This window comes from Limanda limanda, chromosome 3 (assembly GCF_963576545.1).
Source record: "Limanda limanda chromosome 3, fLimLim1.1, whole genome shotgun sequence".
In the NCBI taxonomy this organism is placed as follows: Eukaryota; Metazoa; Chordata; class Actinopteri; order Pleuronectiformes; family Pleuronectidae; genus Limanda; species Limanda limanda.
The window spans coordinates 23108300-23127171 of NC_083638.1; the positions used below are offsets into that span (position 1 = coordinate 23108300).

An 18872-nucleotide genomic window follows, 5' to 3' on the forward strand; every position below is an offset into this window, starting at 1 on the left:
CCTTCAAACATTTGTATCTATTAAAATGAATCACGAACCACAGCTGTTCTATAAAAGACTACGAAGTCTGTTTGTGTGTGATGAAAATACATTTCGTACAGCTCTTAAATAAACATTTATAGAGTTAATATGAACTTTGATAAAATCGTTTTAAAACTTGAACTTAAATCAAATTTGCAGGAATATTGTCCTTTACTCATGCAGACACATGGGAGATGTTCTCATACACAACAAAACAAATGCTTATATGGTACTTTAACATGGCAGAATTAAATCCCCCCTTTCAGTACCACGGACAGCACCACCCGTCCAGGCATGTCAAAATACAGTTTTTACTTTCCTTCAATATTTAATAAAAAAGTATCTACTATTTCATTATAAGTAACAAAACTCAATACTAGGGCTATTAAAAAGCCGACAGTGAAAGTCTATATCTAATTTTCGATTATTTTCATTCATGCTCGATACTGTTCTCAATTCACAGCGTCTTACTTTAACATGTTTTGAAGATATTTTGTTGAATTAGCATTAATCAATATGAGTGGGATACATTTTGTCCCCTTCGCTGCTGACAATAATTCTGCAGAGGCCGGAGTTTAAACCCATCCTCCTGGTATGTAGCTCAGAGTAAACACTTTCACCAGGGGACATGCGTCGCTGATTAGCTTCTTAGATTCAGCACATTAAACAACATGTAAACGTATATCTGCAAATGTGGGTTAGGTCTTGTTGGATGTTGATGTTTTCTTCACTCTTTAGTTCCACTAACAACAGGATGCCTTTTCCTGACTTGTGCTCCAGCTGCAGAACAAGTTTCTTTCTTCTCTGCTCTGCGGTGAAGATTGCAGACTGGCAGCAGCTGTCAATCAAACAACCGACACCTACACACTTAGAACAAGAGCAATTCTGATGTTTCCGCAAAGTTCTTGTGTTTCTTCTTTTTGATCATGGAAACCATTGAAATAAATCTAATCTGACATTATTTTTGAGGACACAAAGGAACAACTGCAGTGCTCACCTGAATAGTTCATGGTTCTGGCTAAAAGTTAGTTCAAAAAGAAAACTTTGGTTAATTTACCTGCCGCTTCCAGAAGAGATTCCTCTTAAACCTGCATTTAACCTTAATGTGAAATTTTGAAAAAAAGGATTTAAATTGCGTTAGAATAATTTATTTTTCTAATTTCTACATTATCACTCATTTTATTTTAATTAAAGCTTATCAAGAAGAACATTTGGGTTCAGGACAAAAATATAGACTTACACAATTATAATGGCCTAACAGTAAAATCTTTAATTCAAAATGTGGTGAAAAGCTTCTTGAGATGTTAATCTTTGATCATTGTGCCTTCAGTTATGCTTAAGTATACACTTAGTTAGCTTTAACTAAGGTCAAAAAGCCTAATAGCGTGGAAATTACAATGAGTTAAGCATTAAGATGCTTCTGGGAAACCAAGTTTAGTCAAAAGATGACAATAACTAAATTCACAAGCAAGGAAAATTCAATTGCATCTCGTGGGCATGACAGTGTCTCAGCGGCATCTCTTTTTTACTCTCAGGTATATTTATTCTGAGCCATTGCCTTTATGCCTTCATCAAAAGTATCTGTCTGATCAATAGACATGAAAAGTCTTCATCAGCTGCTTCGGATGTGCTTTCATTTTCAGACGACATCAAAACCCACCGGTAACAAACAAGTGCTGGTCTGCAATGTACCGGACGCACTGGCAATGATCCATTATGTTACTGTGCCTTCAGGCTATAGCATAAAGACACACAACATTACCTGTTTTCACCTTTTACCTACATTCTGTAGAAAAGCAAAATACACACACTGTATCTCGGGCCTCTAAAAGCCCTATCAAATATATATATATATGGGCAACTCACACACTTCTGATATTTTGACAGAGGAAAAAATGGAAGATATTTAGCCCTAGTTGAATAAAATGAGTAAATACCCACCTTGTATCTCTTAAGTCCTGGTGTGTGCATTGTTGGGTGAGTGAGGATCTTCTACCTCCAGCATCTGTTTGACAGTAAAGATCCTCTGACTGAGATTTTACCTTTTCATTGATTTTCACTGAAACTGTTACGTCGGCCAAATGTTTCCCTCCGACCTCGGAGGATAGAGCGTCGGCTTCAGAGTAACCAACAAGTAAAGAATTCAGGCATCTTTGTAAAAGGTCTGCATCTAAACCGCCGCGAGTTAGCATAGCACGAGACGGAGTTATCTAATGATGTGTTGAGATTGATAATTCAAAATGCTTTCCTCTGGACTGCCAGGAGGGGATGAATAAATGTAATTTGATAGAGTCTTTGTGCGTACTGGGCAGTTGCATTACCGTGGAGTTAACTTTTATGAGATCCAATTTAATAATTTACCATGGGCTGCCGTGCATTTAAAAACACAGCTAACGTAGGACCCGGAGGTTTGTTGTTCCTCCTCAGTTTGTTCCCCAGCAGTTTTGGTCTTTGCCTGTGTTAATGACAATGAGTGTGTGCACGTTGAATGTGCATATTCTCCTGCGCCTCTCTCTCTCTCTCCTCTGTGGCAGACAGTCGCCTTGCTGTGCTGTGCACGCAATGGAAGCACACTTAGTGCTGCTATCCACACACGCCTGGAGTGCTGCTGGGAAGCTTAGGGACTACTTTCTCTGTCTGCACGCACACACGCTCACACACGCACACACCAGTTTCTGCCTCAGGTATTTGGCTGCGCTTTGCTTGAGTTAGCACCAAGGTTAGTTTGCTGAATGTGTACTCAAGAGGAAACGCTTCTCCAAACAGCGAGGTTACGTAAGTCACATGACCTGCTTGATGAAAAAACAAGTCATGAAACAGTATTTTCTTTGATGTGAACCATGACGAAGGTTGCACTAACATGCTTGCCGGACATCCATTGTTTGTTATGACACGGACACAACATGCTAAACAGACAGAGTTGCCAAGGTTACCTTGTCCAAACAACACTAACCTGGTGTAACCGCTGCTTCAGGGATTCACTGCTGAGCGAACTGTCTCTGAGGCTTAATTAATCACCACCACATGAATGGGCCTTCAGGCGAACTTGCCAGGACTGAAAGACTCAGAACTTTTTATCTTGTCCTTAGTCTAATCACAGCGTTGCCTTCTAAAGAGCTGAGACACTTTTCCTCTGCTCCACGGCAGAGAACTTTGACAGCCGTGTTGAATGTAAGCAGCTGAAGTCTTTCTGCCTCAGGCTTGAAACGTTCATGCTGCACTTTTCTCTCAACTTGGATGTTGGTTGACTTTTGGATTTTAGAATGTTTTTAACAGATTTTGTTTTTTTCAGCTACGTTATTGTCAAATTCATTGTAAAAGATGAATAACTGTTTGTGCACAACACGGGTCCACATTTGGTTGTTGTAAATACAGATTTTGTTTTTTTTATTGTAGCTGTAAGCCTTTGGACTTAAGAGCATAAATAATCATATGAATCAGTTTGGTTTTACAGGAATGTCACAGTTCGTATTGCACCTTAAGCTCTGAATATATTAGTGTCAACTTTTCACTCAGGCTGCACACAATTTGGAGCTTAAATTTATATGCAGAGTATATCACTTCAATCTAACATTATGTGAGGAAAAGTAGTATCTTTATATTTGTTTACCCAGCTTCCAGTTTAGATGTACGGAAGAGGATTAGGGACACTGTGGAAAAAGCAAGTGAGTTCTGAGTTTAAACTCAGAATTCTGACTTTAATCTCAGAATTCTGACTTTAAACTCAGAATTCTGACTTTTTTCTCAGAATTCTGAGTTTCAACTCAGAACTCACTTGTTTTTTCCACAGTGGCCCTAATCCTCTTCCGTATAGATGCCATCTCCTTCACAGGACGTTGTCTTCGTGGCCTTCATAGAATGCAAAGGCCAAACTGAGAAGAGATGGCCTGGTCTGCTGAGGCTCTCCATGATTGCCGTCACAAGCTTGTGCCGCCCTCTGTCTAGCAACAGGGCGGAAGTTGAATACAACAAGAAAGTCACATTCCCCCTTTTTTTTTACATTCGTTCCATCAGCTGTTGGGTTGGATTTAAGCATGATACTAGCATTGGACGTCTCGTTACTTGCTTGTGCCATCAGCTGAGATTGGTTGGGCCCGGGAGGGGGATCCATCCATTGGAGCCTTTATTTCTCAGGGATGAAAGGAACCATTTGAAGAAGCTTGCTACTATGAAGCATTGGTCTTCAAATGCAGCCGCTGAAGGATGCCCCCCCCCCCCGCCCCCCCCCCCCATCACTCACCTGCCTCTTATTATCTGTGATACTTCCATGTTTCTCATGCCTCTTTGCTAGATGGTCTTTGTTTGCTTTATATTGTTTATCCTTGTGTTTGCTTCTGTGTTTGTTTGACTTCAATAGTTTCCCTGCTTTTTTAATTGCTGCCACATTCCCCTTGCTTTGTTTGCATTTTTGGACTGCCTACCTGTTCATGACCTTTAGGACTGTCAGTGAGAACTTTTTGAACTCAGCCTTGCCTCCAGTGAGTTCTCTGTCTCAGAGTCTTTGTCTTCTTTGTCTTCCAGCTAGTGAAGTGATGAAGCCAGGAAAAAACCCAGTCATCTCATTTTCCTCCTTCGCACTACCCTGTTAAAACTTACATACCGTATTCCAGTAAGAACTTACATTAGATCACACATTGTATGTGCAACTGTACTGATACATCCTAAAATAGTCACTTACTTCTCAGACTCGGGATGCCATCAGGATATCTTCACATAAATATTGGCAGTTCTTTTTGTTTTGGTTCATAATGTAACCTCCTCACACCGGCCTCCATATTGCTGTCTTAGTTCTTATTTGGCTCACACAGTATGTCACTCGCATTTTAAGACAATCTGCTCATGAACATCAACCTTTCCCAATCTGCTAAAAACACACACACACACACAGACACACACACACACAACTTAACCTTATTCTCTGCATATGGGCTGAAAGTTGTGTACCTCCTCTCTTCACAGTAATGTTGGTATTTGAAGATTGTAATTTCATGTTCATTTGTCACTGTTTAATTTCATGCCAGAGATAGAAAGATTTTAGTTGCAGTCCTGAGTGTCTATTCCTCTTTAATCTGATCGTACCCTTTTTCATCACATTTTTATCACCGTCCTTCTTGTTGTATTTTATTAAACTCACAAGAAACAGATGATTTTTTATATTTGGCAGTTTGGGAATTATTCTTGATAATTTCAGTCTGTTAGCAACAACCTGAAATACTACAGCTTTGTAATGAACCTGGTATTTTTTTTATAACCTTATACATTTTCAATTAGGTTTCATTAGATTACATTTTTTACTGATTAGAATGTTTTTAAATAACAGTTTGCCATTATTATCGATGATATCAAAGTCTCCTTCACTAAGGTTTTTTCATTCAGATAAATTATTATTAAAAAAAGTTCTTATAAATGTTTAAAATATGTATGCTCTGATTCACTGGCAGATCTAGAATTTTGTTTGATTATATGTCTAACGTCTGTGCACAGCTCCTGATTCAGTAAGGTGCACATTTAAGTCACTCCCTGTTAACTGTTAGCTCTGCAGCTTTGAGCAAAGCCTCACATCATTGAGCGTATTTTGATAATTGTTCCTTGTTCATGGACTTTGTGTTCTTCAAAAAAAGATTATTTCCTTCTGTTTTCAGTAGTATAGATTATATGAGGCTACATTTGTTTATATACACTAAACAAGAGCAACAATCTTTGTGACCATTCAGTCCAAATCAAAATTTCCCATCTTCACTGAATCATCAGCCACCTCTTACTTCCACAGACTAGACATATCAGTGTGTTGTGCATCAACAGTAAAGCTTTGCGATGTTCAAGTGTGACTGTGACACGTTGCATAATGTCCTAACAGCTACAAGGCTCAGTGAAACTGCTGCATTCATTAAAACCTGTGAAGAGCTTGTTGTGATGTTTTTCATTTATGGAACAAAGAAATAATGCTACACATAGATTTCGCAAACAGATACTGTATTTATGCAAGTGCAATTGTCTTAACCTGTGCATGTACTCTTCATGATGAAACCACTTTGTCTTTATTTACTTTCTCTACTGCATCCTTGGCATTTAAAGCACCAGCCTGTGGGTAAAGCTCCCGACTCCCTGTCGGCTGTTACAATGTTTGCTTCCATAAAGTGCATTAAAACATCTTGGAAGCGGGACAGAATTTTTAACAGATGCTACCAGTGCTTTTATGGAGTCTGGACATGAACTGAGTCTATCAATAAGGACCAGGAGCAGTAATGTTGTCACACTGAGCTAGTGTTTGTTAAATGCCTCTGCTCGCTGCGCTGTCACTGCTGCTCGGCCGTAAAATGAGTCAGGACTGGTCTCATTTTCAGAGCTCTCTGTATTAAAGGGGTTCTAATGCACTGTGAGAAAAACACGGAGACGGCGACAATGATCACACTTTAAACTTGATTAAAGGAAGCTGGTGTGTCTCACTCTGGAGATAAAGTTGAGGGAAATTCAGTTCACTTTCGGCTCTCTGTAGGTCAAAGAGAAAAGTCTGCTACAGAACAGTTCACGCAGCTGCTGGAGATTGAATCTTTTGTTCAAGGGCACAACAGCTTCTCGTCATGCTTCTGTCGAAGGACAGCCAGTTAGTCCCTGTAAAGAAAAGCCCTCACCTGCGACCTGCGTACTAACATTTCAGCGCAAGGAAAACAGCATTTGTCACAGTGATTTTATTAGCACCATCATAATTCCACATTCCTGAAATGTCACCTTACGCACAAGCTCACCGGCAGGTTGAGAAGCCGTGGACCAGGCAAATACTGATGCTATTTGTCTTCCTCTGCCTCCTAGAGACTCCAGGGAGGGGAGAGGATAGTCAGGCGGACACGTCCTTCTCTGATTCGTCGCTGTTCGCTCACTGGGGTCAGGATCTGAGTCCGGAGAACCGGCGAGTGGCGTTGAAGATGTTCCAGTACTACGGCTACAACGGCTACCTCAGTGATCGTCTCTCTTTAGACAGGCCAACATCAGACCTGAGGCCTGAAGGGTAAGAGGGAAGGTGGAGTGGTGCTCAAACACTGGTGTCATCTTTATATACCAGCACACACTCCTTCTACACTATATACTAACAGTAGCCTGAGTAGATCAATTATAACACCGTGGTTTTCTGACATAATCTGAATTACAGATAAAACATTATTAAAGGCAGATTTTTTGCCTCACTTGGTGGTTGAACTTTCACTGAAATACATTGAAGACTCTATTGTGAGATCAATTAATAAATATGTTTTGTGTCCACATAGGAGTTGTTTACATGAACATTTCCTCTGTTACTGTAGTTTTATGTTTTGCTATGATAATGATTTTAATGATCCAGAAAAGTATGGCTTGAACACTAATGGTACAGCATCACATTGATGACACCACAATGAAGCTGTGCTTTGAGCTAAATGCTAACATCACAATACGAAAATGCTGGTGTTACATAAACATAATGTTTATACTACCCATTTATAATCCTCTTAGTTTTACATATTGTGACATTTGTTAATTAAACACAATGTGCAGCAAAGGCTAATGGGAATCTAATGAAATCTGCAGGTGGTGGTGGCAACATCGGGGAATAAAGTCGAGCGATGTGCAACAAAACTTATATTAGCACCTCAAGAAAAGTCAAATGATTTAAATTTAAAAGGATTCATGATCGGGGAATCATGTGCCACCAGTAGATTTTGTGCCAGTTCTTCAAGTAGATCACAGACAGCAGGTGAGATACACTGATCAAATAGTCACCAAAGTCATGATGATTCATCCACTGAGACATTGAATGTCAGAAGATTTTGGTGACTCATTCAAAAGCTGATGAGATGTTTAAGTCTGGACCAACTAGCCCACCAACAGACAAACATTTTTCTGTTATTCCCAGAAGTGTCGTAATGATCAAATATTGACAAATGTCACTGCTGCTCATTATGCAACATTGACCCCAATGGTCCAACATACCAAGAGCTGTTTAAGTCATAGCTGGCTCAATATAACCAAGGATGTGTCTATTAAACGTCACACAATTGTGAATGCATGCCCATTACACTGTCATTTCCCAGAGCCCACTGTGTCATCTTCAAATTGCTTGTATTGACTCACAAATAGTCAAACAGTGAATGGATTAACTGCTAGACTGAGAAATTCTTACATTTGTGAAGCTGGGATCAACCTTAGAATTGAACAGTTTCTTCCTCAGGTCCACCCGACCTAATGTCCTGGAAATTGGTTCATTAGTTGTGGAATAATCCTGCTGACAGACAGACAGACAGCAAACAAATGGGGTAAACAACAACTGCCGTGGTGAATATCAAAATAGTTAATTAGGTTTATGTCAAACAAGTAACTTGCTAATGATTTTGGCTCCAGCATCAGTGGATATACTCGATCTACCATTCGACTGCTCTGTGTTTGTTATTGAGTTGTCAGGACCTTAGAACTCAGGAGACAGTTACTTCACAGGAAAAAAAACACACTTGTGGTTCCCTTTAAATCACTGAGTAAATCTAATTTAAAACCAACAACAGATTATAGCCTGTAGCATTCAGTAGAGCTACCTGCAGTTGAGTTACTTATATGTGGACAGATGAAAACTCTTGATAGACTTGATTAGGGTTCCTTCTTCTTCTCAGATCCTCATGGCTGCCTGAAGTCGGCAGGACAAATATATGTGCATCATATCTGCAGCTTATGAATTAATGCACATGTCCTCATGTTGTTATTTATGCACTGCGGGCACTTTGATCAACTAAGTCCTTCACAGGGGATTTTCCACACCATCATGCTGGTTCACTGCGACACAGATTTTAACCCAGCTTTCATGTACACATCACCAAGGTTACGGCAGCACACACTGCAACATCTTGGCGCAAACGTCTGCACAGCTCAAAGATCTACAGGACACTTTCTCCTCTGCACATCCCTCCCCTCACCCCATCCATCCACACTAATACTGGCTCTGTTATGCAAACTGTTCCAGGGATTATTATCAATCACACACCTTGTACCAAATGTAGCACCATGTTTTTCTGTAATTAGATCATGCCGTTTTCAGAGCAAGATGTGGTAATGCCCATGGGTAAGATGTCAGAATCCCAGAAAATTAACTCTTTAGAAATGAATCAAATGGTCATATCAATAAGATTATGATAAAACAATCCACATATATCTTAATGGAGGAGAACATGATATCTGATTAAAAAACTGTCATCCAGGCATTACCTCAAGCTTTTAGGTCATTTTTCTACAGAATTCTCTTTCTGCATTTAAAAAATAAACAGGCATCAGCTGCCTCGAAGAGGTGGTTGGACTGCTGATTAAAAATGAAAATGTAGGAAATTTGAGGTCACATCCGGATCCGGACCAAGATGGACGCTTGAGACATTTCTCCGCTCCAGGCTACAAACAAATTAATAACTTTTTCCTTTTAAACTTAGCACCGTCGGTCGAATTGTACCCCAGCGATGCCCAAACCCAAACCGCAACGCCATAAAGATTTTGCTATTTTTTCACCGTCGGGCGCTGCCGCTAAGAAGAGAACCACTCGACAAACGGCCCAGTGTATCCCGAGCGAGGCCAGCCAAGGTGAGGCCAACGTTCCAGAGCTAACGCTAACGGATCAAGCTACCATGGAGCAGATCTTAGCCGAAATAAAGTCTGTGGCCTCTCGGGTGAACCACATGGATGAATCAGTCAGCGCTCGCCTGGACACCATTGACAGTGCACTGAACGAAATTAAAGTATCTGTCACTTCAGTGGAGAGCTCCTTGTCGGCTCTGTCTAACCGAGTGACGGACCTGGAGAAGCGCATGGAGGAGGTCGAGGAGAGGGTCTTAATCGGCCTGCCTGCTGATTACCCCCCACTGGAGATTGAACGCGCACATCGGGCCCCGGCTCCCGCTCCGGCCCCGGGTAAGCCCCCGAGAAGCGTCCTGGTCCGCTTTCTGCGAGACTCCCAAAGAGAGGCTGTGCTCAGAGCAGCGCTAAAGAAACGCGACATCCACCATGGCGGCTCCCTGCTGCGGTTCTCCCCCGATCTGTCAGCGGAGGTCCTGCAAAGGCGGCGTGAGTTTGACACCATCGGGAAAGCGCTGGCTCTTCATAACAAATACCGTGGATTTGCCTACCCAGCCCGCCTCCGGTGTCTCCACGAAGGGCAAATTCGCCTTTTCGACACCCCTGAGTCTGCAGCTGCATTTCTGGATACCCTTAAATGAGGTAATTTGTTACCAGTTACAATGGAAAAGAACAGACTTTACATGCACACGGAGCCCCCGCTGAACATTGTGTATTTTTCTGTGACCACCACATGAACTTTGTGAGAATAGTTTAATATCAACGGAGCTGATTGATCGACTCGTAGTTTTTTCCCTTGGGAATAAGGTGTTTTTATTTTACTCTCATTTTGTATTATACTTAGAGTGATTTCATACTCTACTGCAGTGCTTTTTTCCCCTTTTTTTTCTCTTTTTGCTACAAATACAGCACTTGCACTTTTAATTTAGTTTTGTTAATTCATATATCTTTATCGTATCAGCTCTGTGTGTAGTCTGTATTCAAAGAACACTTTGCACTAATGTTGTGGTCCAGGCAAAACTTGGAAACCCATTACTCGGGGGTTCCTCATAGTGCTGTATATTATTCAGCCTGGGGTGTGGATAATGTTTTTGGTGTCCTAGTTGTTACTGTGATCTACCTGCTAAACTAGGATTTAGACTAGGCTTAGTATGCCCAGTGACTTAATTTGGGGTAGTTTATTCCTGTCGTTCGGGGACAGGATAGGGGAGGGTAAGCGCTGCTGTTTATATTTTTCTTGTTTCATTTTCCTTTTGTTGGATGATTGGAGTCTAGGTTTATTTTCTCATACAACTGCCTGCATTTTGACTCATTCCCCCGCACTCAGCACCTGCTATTTAATCACTTTCTGGCTTTGCGGCTCTCATGTCTAGTTCACTTAAACTTATAACTTGGAATGTCCAGGGTCTGGGCCATGTAATTAAAAGGAAGAAGATTTTAACATATTTGAAAAAACAAAAATGTGATATAGCATTACTTCAGGAAACCAGGCTATCTGATACAGAACATTTGAAACTTAAGAGGGACTGGGTAGGCAAAGTTTACTTTTCCTCCCATTCACAGAATAAAAAAGGTACAGCCATTCTTATAAATAAGAACCTTCCCTTCATCTTGGAACATGAAGAAAAGGACTCAGAGGGGAGATTTATTTTGATTAAGGGTTCGATTCTTGGACAACATATAACTATTCTCAATATTTATGCACCAAATATTGATTCACCCCAGTTTATGTCGCAAATGATTTTGATGTTTAACCATCACTGCAAGGGCTTGGGCTTCCTAGCCGGCGATTTGAATTGTATAATGAACATCTCTCTGGATAAATCCTCTCCTGCAAACAAGTCTAACCCGAGAGCATCTGCTGTCCTTAAAAACTTATGCACAGATACCGGATTGATAGATATATGGCGACATTTAAATCCTAAAAGGAGAGACTACACGTTTTATTCAAATCCCCATAACTCGTATTCTAGACTAGACTATTTTTTTATTCCCAAAGACTTTTTACACTCTGTCCAGACTTGCTGTATAGATTCTATTGTCTTATCAGACCACGCTCCGGTACATCTATGCATTAACCCATTATTTAACATTCCTAGAACTCCCATTTGGAGATTCAATTCGTCATTTTTAAATAGTGACTCTTTTTGCGTTTTTGTACGGAACAACTTATCACAATTCTGGCTCGACAATAAAAGCTCTCCAGTGTCCTCTGCCACGATTTGGGATGCAGCTAAAGCCACTTTACGTGGTTACCTTATATCCTACAGCTCTCATCAGAAAAAGGTTTTAGAGGAAAACAGAAAGAATCTTGAAAAAGAATTGACTAGGCTGGAGCAGATACATAAACAGTCACCTACTCTAGCAAACTTAAAGGCGCTAGTCGCTGTTAAGACTGCACTTAACTTGGATCATACTCGCCATGTTCAGAAACTGTTACTTTACACTAAACAGAAATATTATGAATTTGGCAATAAGTCCAGTCGCCTGCTTGCCCACCAACTGAAAAATCAAAATAATGATCGCTCAATTAATGATAAGAACACAGAATGGGGATGTCACACATGATCCAACGATTGTCAATAGTACTTTCCGGGATTTTTATAAATCCCTGTATAGTACAGATAAGGCTGACGAGGCTGACATTGCTTCATATTTGAACAATGTCCCTTTACCTACTATTGCGGAGGAGGATCGCTACAGCCTAGACGCTGCATTCACTCCAGAGGAGGTCTGGGCTGCAATTCAGTCTATGCCAAATGGGAAGTGTCCAGGCCCCGACGGGTTTCCACTGGAATTTTTTAAGAAATTCTGGCCAGAGATCCGCACAATTTTTATGCCTGCCGTTAATGGTATCTTGAGAGATGGCATGCCCCCCTCCTGGAGATACGCTTCCATTAGTTTACTTCTAAAAAAAGATAAAAACCCTTTAGATTGTTCATCATTTAGGCCTATTAGTCTCCTCAATGCGGACTACAAAATTATGGCAAAGGTACTGGCTCGGAGATTGGAAAACATCCTTCCGAAAATAATAAACCCAGATCAAGCGGGGTTTGTAAAATCAAGATATGGCACAGACAATGTACGTCGCGTTCTTAATATTGTTCAATATCTTAACGCACACAAAAATCCAGCACTTATAGTCTCCCTTGATGCCGAAAAGGCTTTCGACCGGGTTGAATGGTCTTTTCTGTTTCCGGTGTTAGCAAAATTCGGCCTGGGCTCTAATTTCATTAACATGATTAAAACCTTCTATACAGACCCAATAACCTGTGATGGGAATTTTGTATTTAGACATGTTCAAATGTAACAGATTACATTTATATAGAAAGAAGTTTACTGAAAGATGTATTTCTGTGTTTAAGACTCATAGTCAGAGTTTAGCTCAAGTTAACACTATGCATAATACTCTTGAAGGGCCTTATAGACGTGGCCTTCTCAGTCTAGTGTGAACAAAAGGTTTCTCAACAGGGGCCAATTAAGTCTTCTGCAGCATGGAGCTTCAAAGGCTAATAGGTGTGACCTGCAGAGACAGGAGATCTCTGAGAAACTCACAGGGTCTGGAACAAGATGCGTTTAGCATCTTGTTCAAACTTCAAAGAGACCGCCAGAGACCAATGTCTGGTCTTCCTGTAAACGACATGGAGAGAAGCTGATTGGACAAATGTATTTTACTGTGGAGAGGAGGGATCTGATTGTATAAATGGAGTGTACTTTTGAGAGCTCATTGCCATTGCCCTCATATCTGTCACCGTGATGTTTGAGCTCTGTGCCATTGAGGTCAAGTCTGTTGTCGTGACTTGACCTTTGTAAACCGTCCGCAGACGGTTTGAATTAAACATCCAGAATTGATAATTGCTTGTTGTGTCATGATATGTAATAATTTTTCCATTACATTTGGCTGTTGTTGGCAGTGACATCCACGTGAGCGACTCTGGCTCTCGGTGCTGAGGGTAGGTAATTGCGCCGGGGCAGTACGTTTGGAACTAAACCTTTATTATTTCAGTGGGCCTGATGTTCTGAGAATCCGGAGTGCTCACTGAGGTGGGCTAAAGAACCGACTGGGACAAGCAGGCAGTTTCATTCTGGTAAAGTATAATTCTTGTTTTTAGATCTTTTAAGGAAAAAGGTCCAAAGAAATTCACTCATTCAGGGAAGTGAGTTACAGACGTGTATATACTAAGGAGGTCTTAGAGACCGGTATAGGATTCACAATAAGCTTAATAGGTTAAGATTCTTTTCAAAAAAAGATCAAAATGTTAAACAGGGTTTAGCGAAAGAGTTTAATGCTAAATTACTTTAATATTGGGCGCTGCGGCATGCTCATAGTTATTGTAAACAAGCAGAAGAGTAGAATATAAATATATAATAGTATTATTATTTTGAAATGGAGGAAAAGCTGTGACAGAGAGACCTAGGCCAGGTCTGTATCGTCTCAGCATAGCTATCTGTTGAAAAATCTGATAAATTCCCATACATTTTATACCTGCATGTGTCTTGTTTAAGAGAAATGTGAAATTAAGTTTTCTCTAAGGCGATTTGATTCATGCAGAGTTTTAGAATTGTATTAGAGGAATTAAAATTAAAACTTAGTAATTACAAGAGGTGATTACAGTGGCAATATTATAACTGAAGGGGTTTTTCTCATTGTCTCTTAAAAAGTGTTTTGAAGGTGAAAGGTTACTATCAACGTTACACAAATGTTGATGATTTGATACAAGTAACATGCATGATTTGATGAGACTAATCTGAGAATTACAGCTGAAAAAGAAAAAGTGAGGAGTGAGTGAGAGAGGATTTCTTGGAATTCTCAACACTGGAATAAGGTGAGTATAATTTCAATCATATTTGGGATATATGTGTAAGTTTTAAAGGCTTATATCAAAAGAAAGAGAAAAAGATTCAGATCAATCTTAAAACGAATTTGAAAATAGACGTTTTTTAAGAAATAGGAAAATAATTGGCTTTAGAAATTAATTCTGAAACATTAGGGTCTTTTCCATATCAGTAGAACTTAAATTCCCAAAAGATTCGTATTCTACTGAATAAATCAGAGTTTAAATTGATAAACAACCATTACAGAGATGAATTTACCACAGATTTCTTCTCCTACAGTTCAAGATATGGTTCTGAAGTATGGTCATTATAGTGTTACACAGTTTGGCTTGTGGGTAAAAAACTATGATTTTCCAAACACAGGGAACATAACTTTAAATCAGTTGAAGCAACTTAAGATCAAATTGCTCATTGAACAAGAACGAAGCAAAGAAGCAACAAGAGGGAGAGATGTGGAGCTATTTGTGCCAGACTGGAGAGCATTTGAGTGTTGGTTGACTGAAGTCAACATAAGAGACAGTATACAGAAGGAAGTAACCGAAATAATCTCCAGGTATCAGTCTCTCCAAATAGGTTCTGATCTGGATACATTTCCACTGAGAGGGAGATCATGGAGACAGAGCAGCCATCAAGAGCAGACCATGATGGAGAGAGAGAAGTTCAACAAAACTTCATATCGTAAGAACACAGCTGCAGACACCATGTGAATTAATGTTACACATAAAGCATATGGTTAACATTATTATAGTTAAAGTAGAAATCAATAAAACTAATTGCTAAAAACACACAAATTAAATCTATTTTTAGGTTCAGGAACTAAAAGCACCAGTAAATATGTGTGAATAGTGTGATATTACTTTTAGAATGAATGTTATATAGCTCATAATGATAGAAAAACATATGCAAAAGTTGTAGATAGATCCATTTTTATCATTGGGGTTTAATAATGTGGTTAGAGGCTAAATGCAAGACAAACATTTATCTCTGTTGTCACTTTACTGCTGGGTAAAATTTAGGGGGAAGATAGAATAGTATGCTAAATTTTAAAACAGCAGGGCAGTAGTGGAAGACAGAGTTGAATAACATCTGCATTTATTTAAACGAGAAAGGGGGATCTGACACAAGCGTATCAATGGATGATCCGAGACAAATTTCTCACCTCTAAATTAACATCCTCTTGCAAAGAGCAAGGGGAGAGATCAAATTAGAGCACAAATGGTATTTACTTAGATTTATCTAAACACTTGGTAAGACAAATTTAGTTTAAAAGGTTATATAGTAAGTAAATTAAGGATAAAATAAGTTTGGTTGCATTTACAATAGTAAATACGGTGTTGTCTCAGTAGTTTTTGATAGATACATTGGCTATAAGAAAAGAAAATACATTTAATCAAATTAAAAGATTTTAAAAGGAAGGTTTAAAGTTAATCGCAAACGATTTTCTTTCATGCTAAATCACATTGGGGTTTCTGAACACATTTCTGCATGAAAATGTATTTCTTTGATGTAATTGAATGACATTTTTAGTTTTGTTGTAAACATTATTGATTTTTCTGAGTTGATAACAGGTACTATCATGTTTGTGAAACGGACACATATATGATTTTGGTCTGATCAGAAGAGCAGACGCAATAGAAAAGAATATCTGAAATCTTCTTGTGGAATATGAGTAATCTTTTGTTTAAACAGAAAAACTTTTTCCTTTAGGGGAAAAGCAACAGATGCAAAGTTTCAAGCAAGTCTCAGAGCAATGGCAGCTTCTGAGAGAACAGAATAATGTGATATGTGTGATACTTTGAAATAAGACTTTACTAGTGTCATATGCTGTAACAATGATATTTGCTGGAGAAAATAACGTTCACTTTTCAACAGCTAGGAGGTTCAGCTATGATACAGTATTGTTTTGGATGATAGACATTACTATTTACAAATAGAAAGTTTTTAACTAGGAAACTCTTAACTTTATCAGTAGAGCAGATTTAAATGGTTAACAGCTGATTACTGTGAAACTGAAGTGTTTGATGACAGGTTTTCAGCATCACAGTGTGATAACGAATGACAGAGGGGTTTTACGACTCTGTTTGAAACAAAGGAAAACCGTCCCCATCATTACATGCATGGACCAAAGAGATGCAAATATGCTAGTGGCGAGAGTGTCAAGATTTACACTGATAGCTTGTTTGCATGGGGGTTCTGCATGTGATTTGGGCTGAAGAAGAAATTCATGAGATTGACTTCACACCATTGTCTTACCTTGACTGTGTTACTGGTTGCAAACAGTATGCAGTCTGTAGAGGACATGGAAGGCATTTGAATGATTCTTAACACTGACATTTAATGTGGGTTACAGGAGCGGTTAGCAAGACTACATCGAACTAAATTTTTTTTAGAATGCAGATTTGGGTTCATTAGTTTAGGAATTACGTAGTCTTGATAGACTGTGTTTTGTTTGGTGGTCGATGGACTTTTGATGTGGGATATGGATGATTTTGTTCAACCTGTGTATGTTTTCTCATTAGGTTGGATTGACACATGACTGGAGTCAGTGTGTCAAGAGAGAGGAGTAACATATGCTGGATATAGATGAATTGGGTTATTGGGTGTACACAAGAAACACTCTAAATAATATTCAATAAAACTTTTTTAACAGAGTTATGTAATTTGAGTTACAAATAAAATAAGGACATCCAGATTCTACAAGATTGACATCCACCTCAAAACAAACGGTTTAATCATTTATAGAGAGGTTTAATAAAGATTAAGTTAAATAAAGTAGGTTAGGGAAATAAATAAATACTGTTTTGTTTTATGACATGATTTCTATGCAAGCAGAAGTGTTTCCCAAACATCTAAACAGGATTCTCCAGCGGTGAAACAGATACTGTTCGGAGAACTCATTCCATGATGGAAGATTTCAAAAGGATGTCCGCTGACAAGGGTAACATATTCATAAGTATAGCATTATGGATACTGGTGAGTATGAGTATCAACACAAGGCAACATCATGCCACATCCCGCCAGGGATGGTATAGTGGAGAGAGAAGGAAGTAAAAAACAAACATAGCAAACACATTGAAAAACACATTGAAAAACAAACTGGTAGATATTGTTTTAAACTGTTTCCTGTACTCTTTAAAATCCACAGGCAGACGAGGAGATTCTATCTAAATCCATGGAGAGAGGACTGCGTGACCTGAAACCAGGAGACTGGATTGTGCTTAAGGACGTGCGGATGGAACGAGTGCAAGCCAAATGCCTCTCAACACAGATGACAGGAAGGTCGCAGAGGTCAACCTGGAGATGAGGGCCAACGCAGGAGGATTTCCAGAGCCAGGGGTGGATCTACAGGACGGGAAGTGCTTTGTGCCAGTGTGTGTGAGCTTCAGTCTGAAATTTTTAGGTGTTGCAAGGAGAGTCAACACATTTGAAGAGCTACACGCTGAACACAACCGCACCAACAGGAGATCAGCAACACATGATTATACGACTGAGAAGCATTCAAGGGAAAAGAGATGGTTTCCCTGCTCACGAATGCTTGGCAGGAACAACATCAAATTTCTGATCATCAAAGTCAGAGCATACAAGATGTCTCTGAAACAAGATGTTCTTCAACAAGGAGGTGTTCGACACACGATCAGGACGAAGTGTGGCACCAACACAGTGAACATTTTGATAATATGATGCACATCATTTTAATAATTGTAAAATACGTTATTGAAGTTTGTAGAAACTGATCATTTTCAATTGTGTAACTCTGTTGTATTGTTTTTGCACTAAGACTAGTGTTACTTCTTTAATTCACATATCCTGGAAAATTCCCAATCTAAATGATGAGATGTTATAAAGATGTTGATCCCAGATTGATAAAAAGGGAGGAATTGTGATGGGAATTTTGTATTTAGACATGTTCAAATGTAACAGATTACATTTATATAGAAAGAAGTTTACTGAAAGATGTATTTCTGTGTTTAAGACTCATAGTCAGAGTTTAGCTCAAGTTAACACTATGCATAATACTCTTGAAGGGCCTTATAGACGTGGCCTTCTCAGTCTAGTGTGAACAAAAGGTTTCTCAACAGGGGCCAATTAAGTCTTCTGCAGCATGGAGCTTCAAAGGCTAATAGGTGTGACCTGCAGAGACAGGAGATCTCTGAGAAACTCACAGGGTCTGGAACAAGATGCGTTTAGCATCTTGTTCAAACTTCAAAGAGACCGCCAGAGACCAATGTCTGGTCTTCCTGTAAACGACATGGAGAGAAGCTGATTGGACAAATGTATTTTACTGTGGAGAGGAGGGATCTGATTGTATAAATGGAGTGTACTTTTGAGAGCTCATTGCCATTGCCCTCATATCTGTCACCGTGATGTTTGAGCTCTGTGCCATTGAGGTCAAGTCTGTTGTCGTGACTTGACCTTTGTAAACCGTCCGCAGACGGTTT

The 18872-nt window shown here is 39.4% G+C and overlaps 1 protein-coding gene across 1 annotated transcript in view; it reads left to right on the plus strand.

Annotated features, from left to right (window-relative positions):
• The window catches only part of galnt18b (UDP-N-acetyl-alpha-D-galactosamine:polypeptide N-acetylgalactosaminyltransferase 18b), a 95410-nt gene that overhangs the window by 29143 nt on the left and 47395 nt on the right, over positions 1-18872 (plus strand). The window contains exon 2 of the mRNA XM_061068815.1: positions 6832-7027. Coding sequence (XP_060924798.1) covers positions 6832-7027 — 196 coding nt within the window. The remainder of the gene's footprint in view (positions 1-6831; positions 7028-18872) is intronic.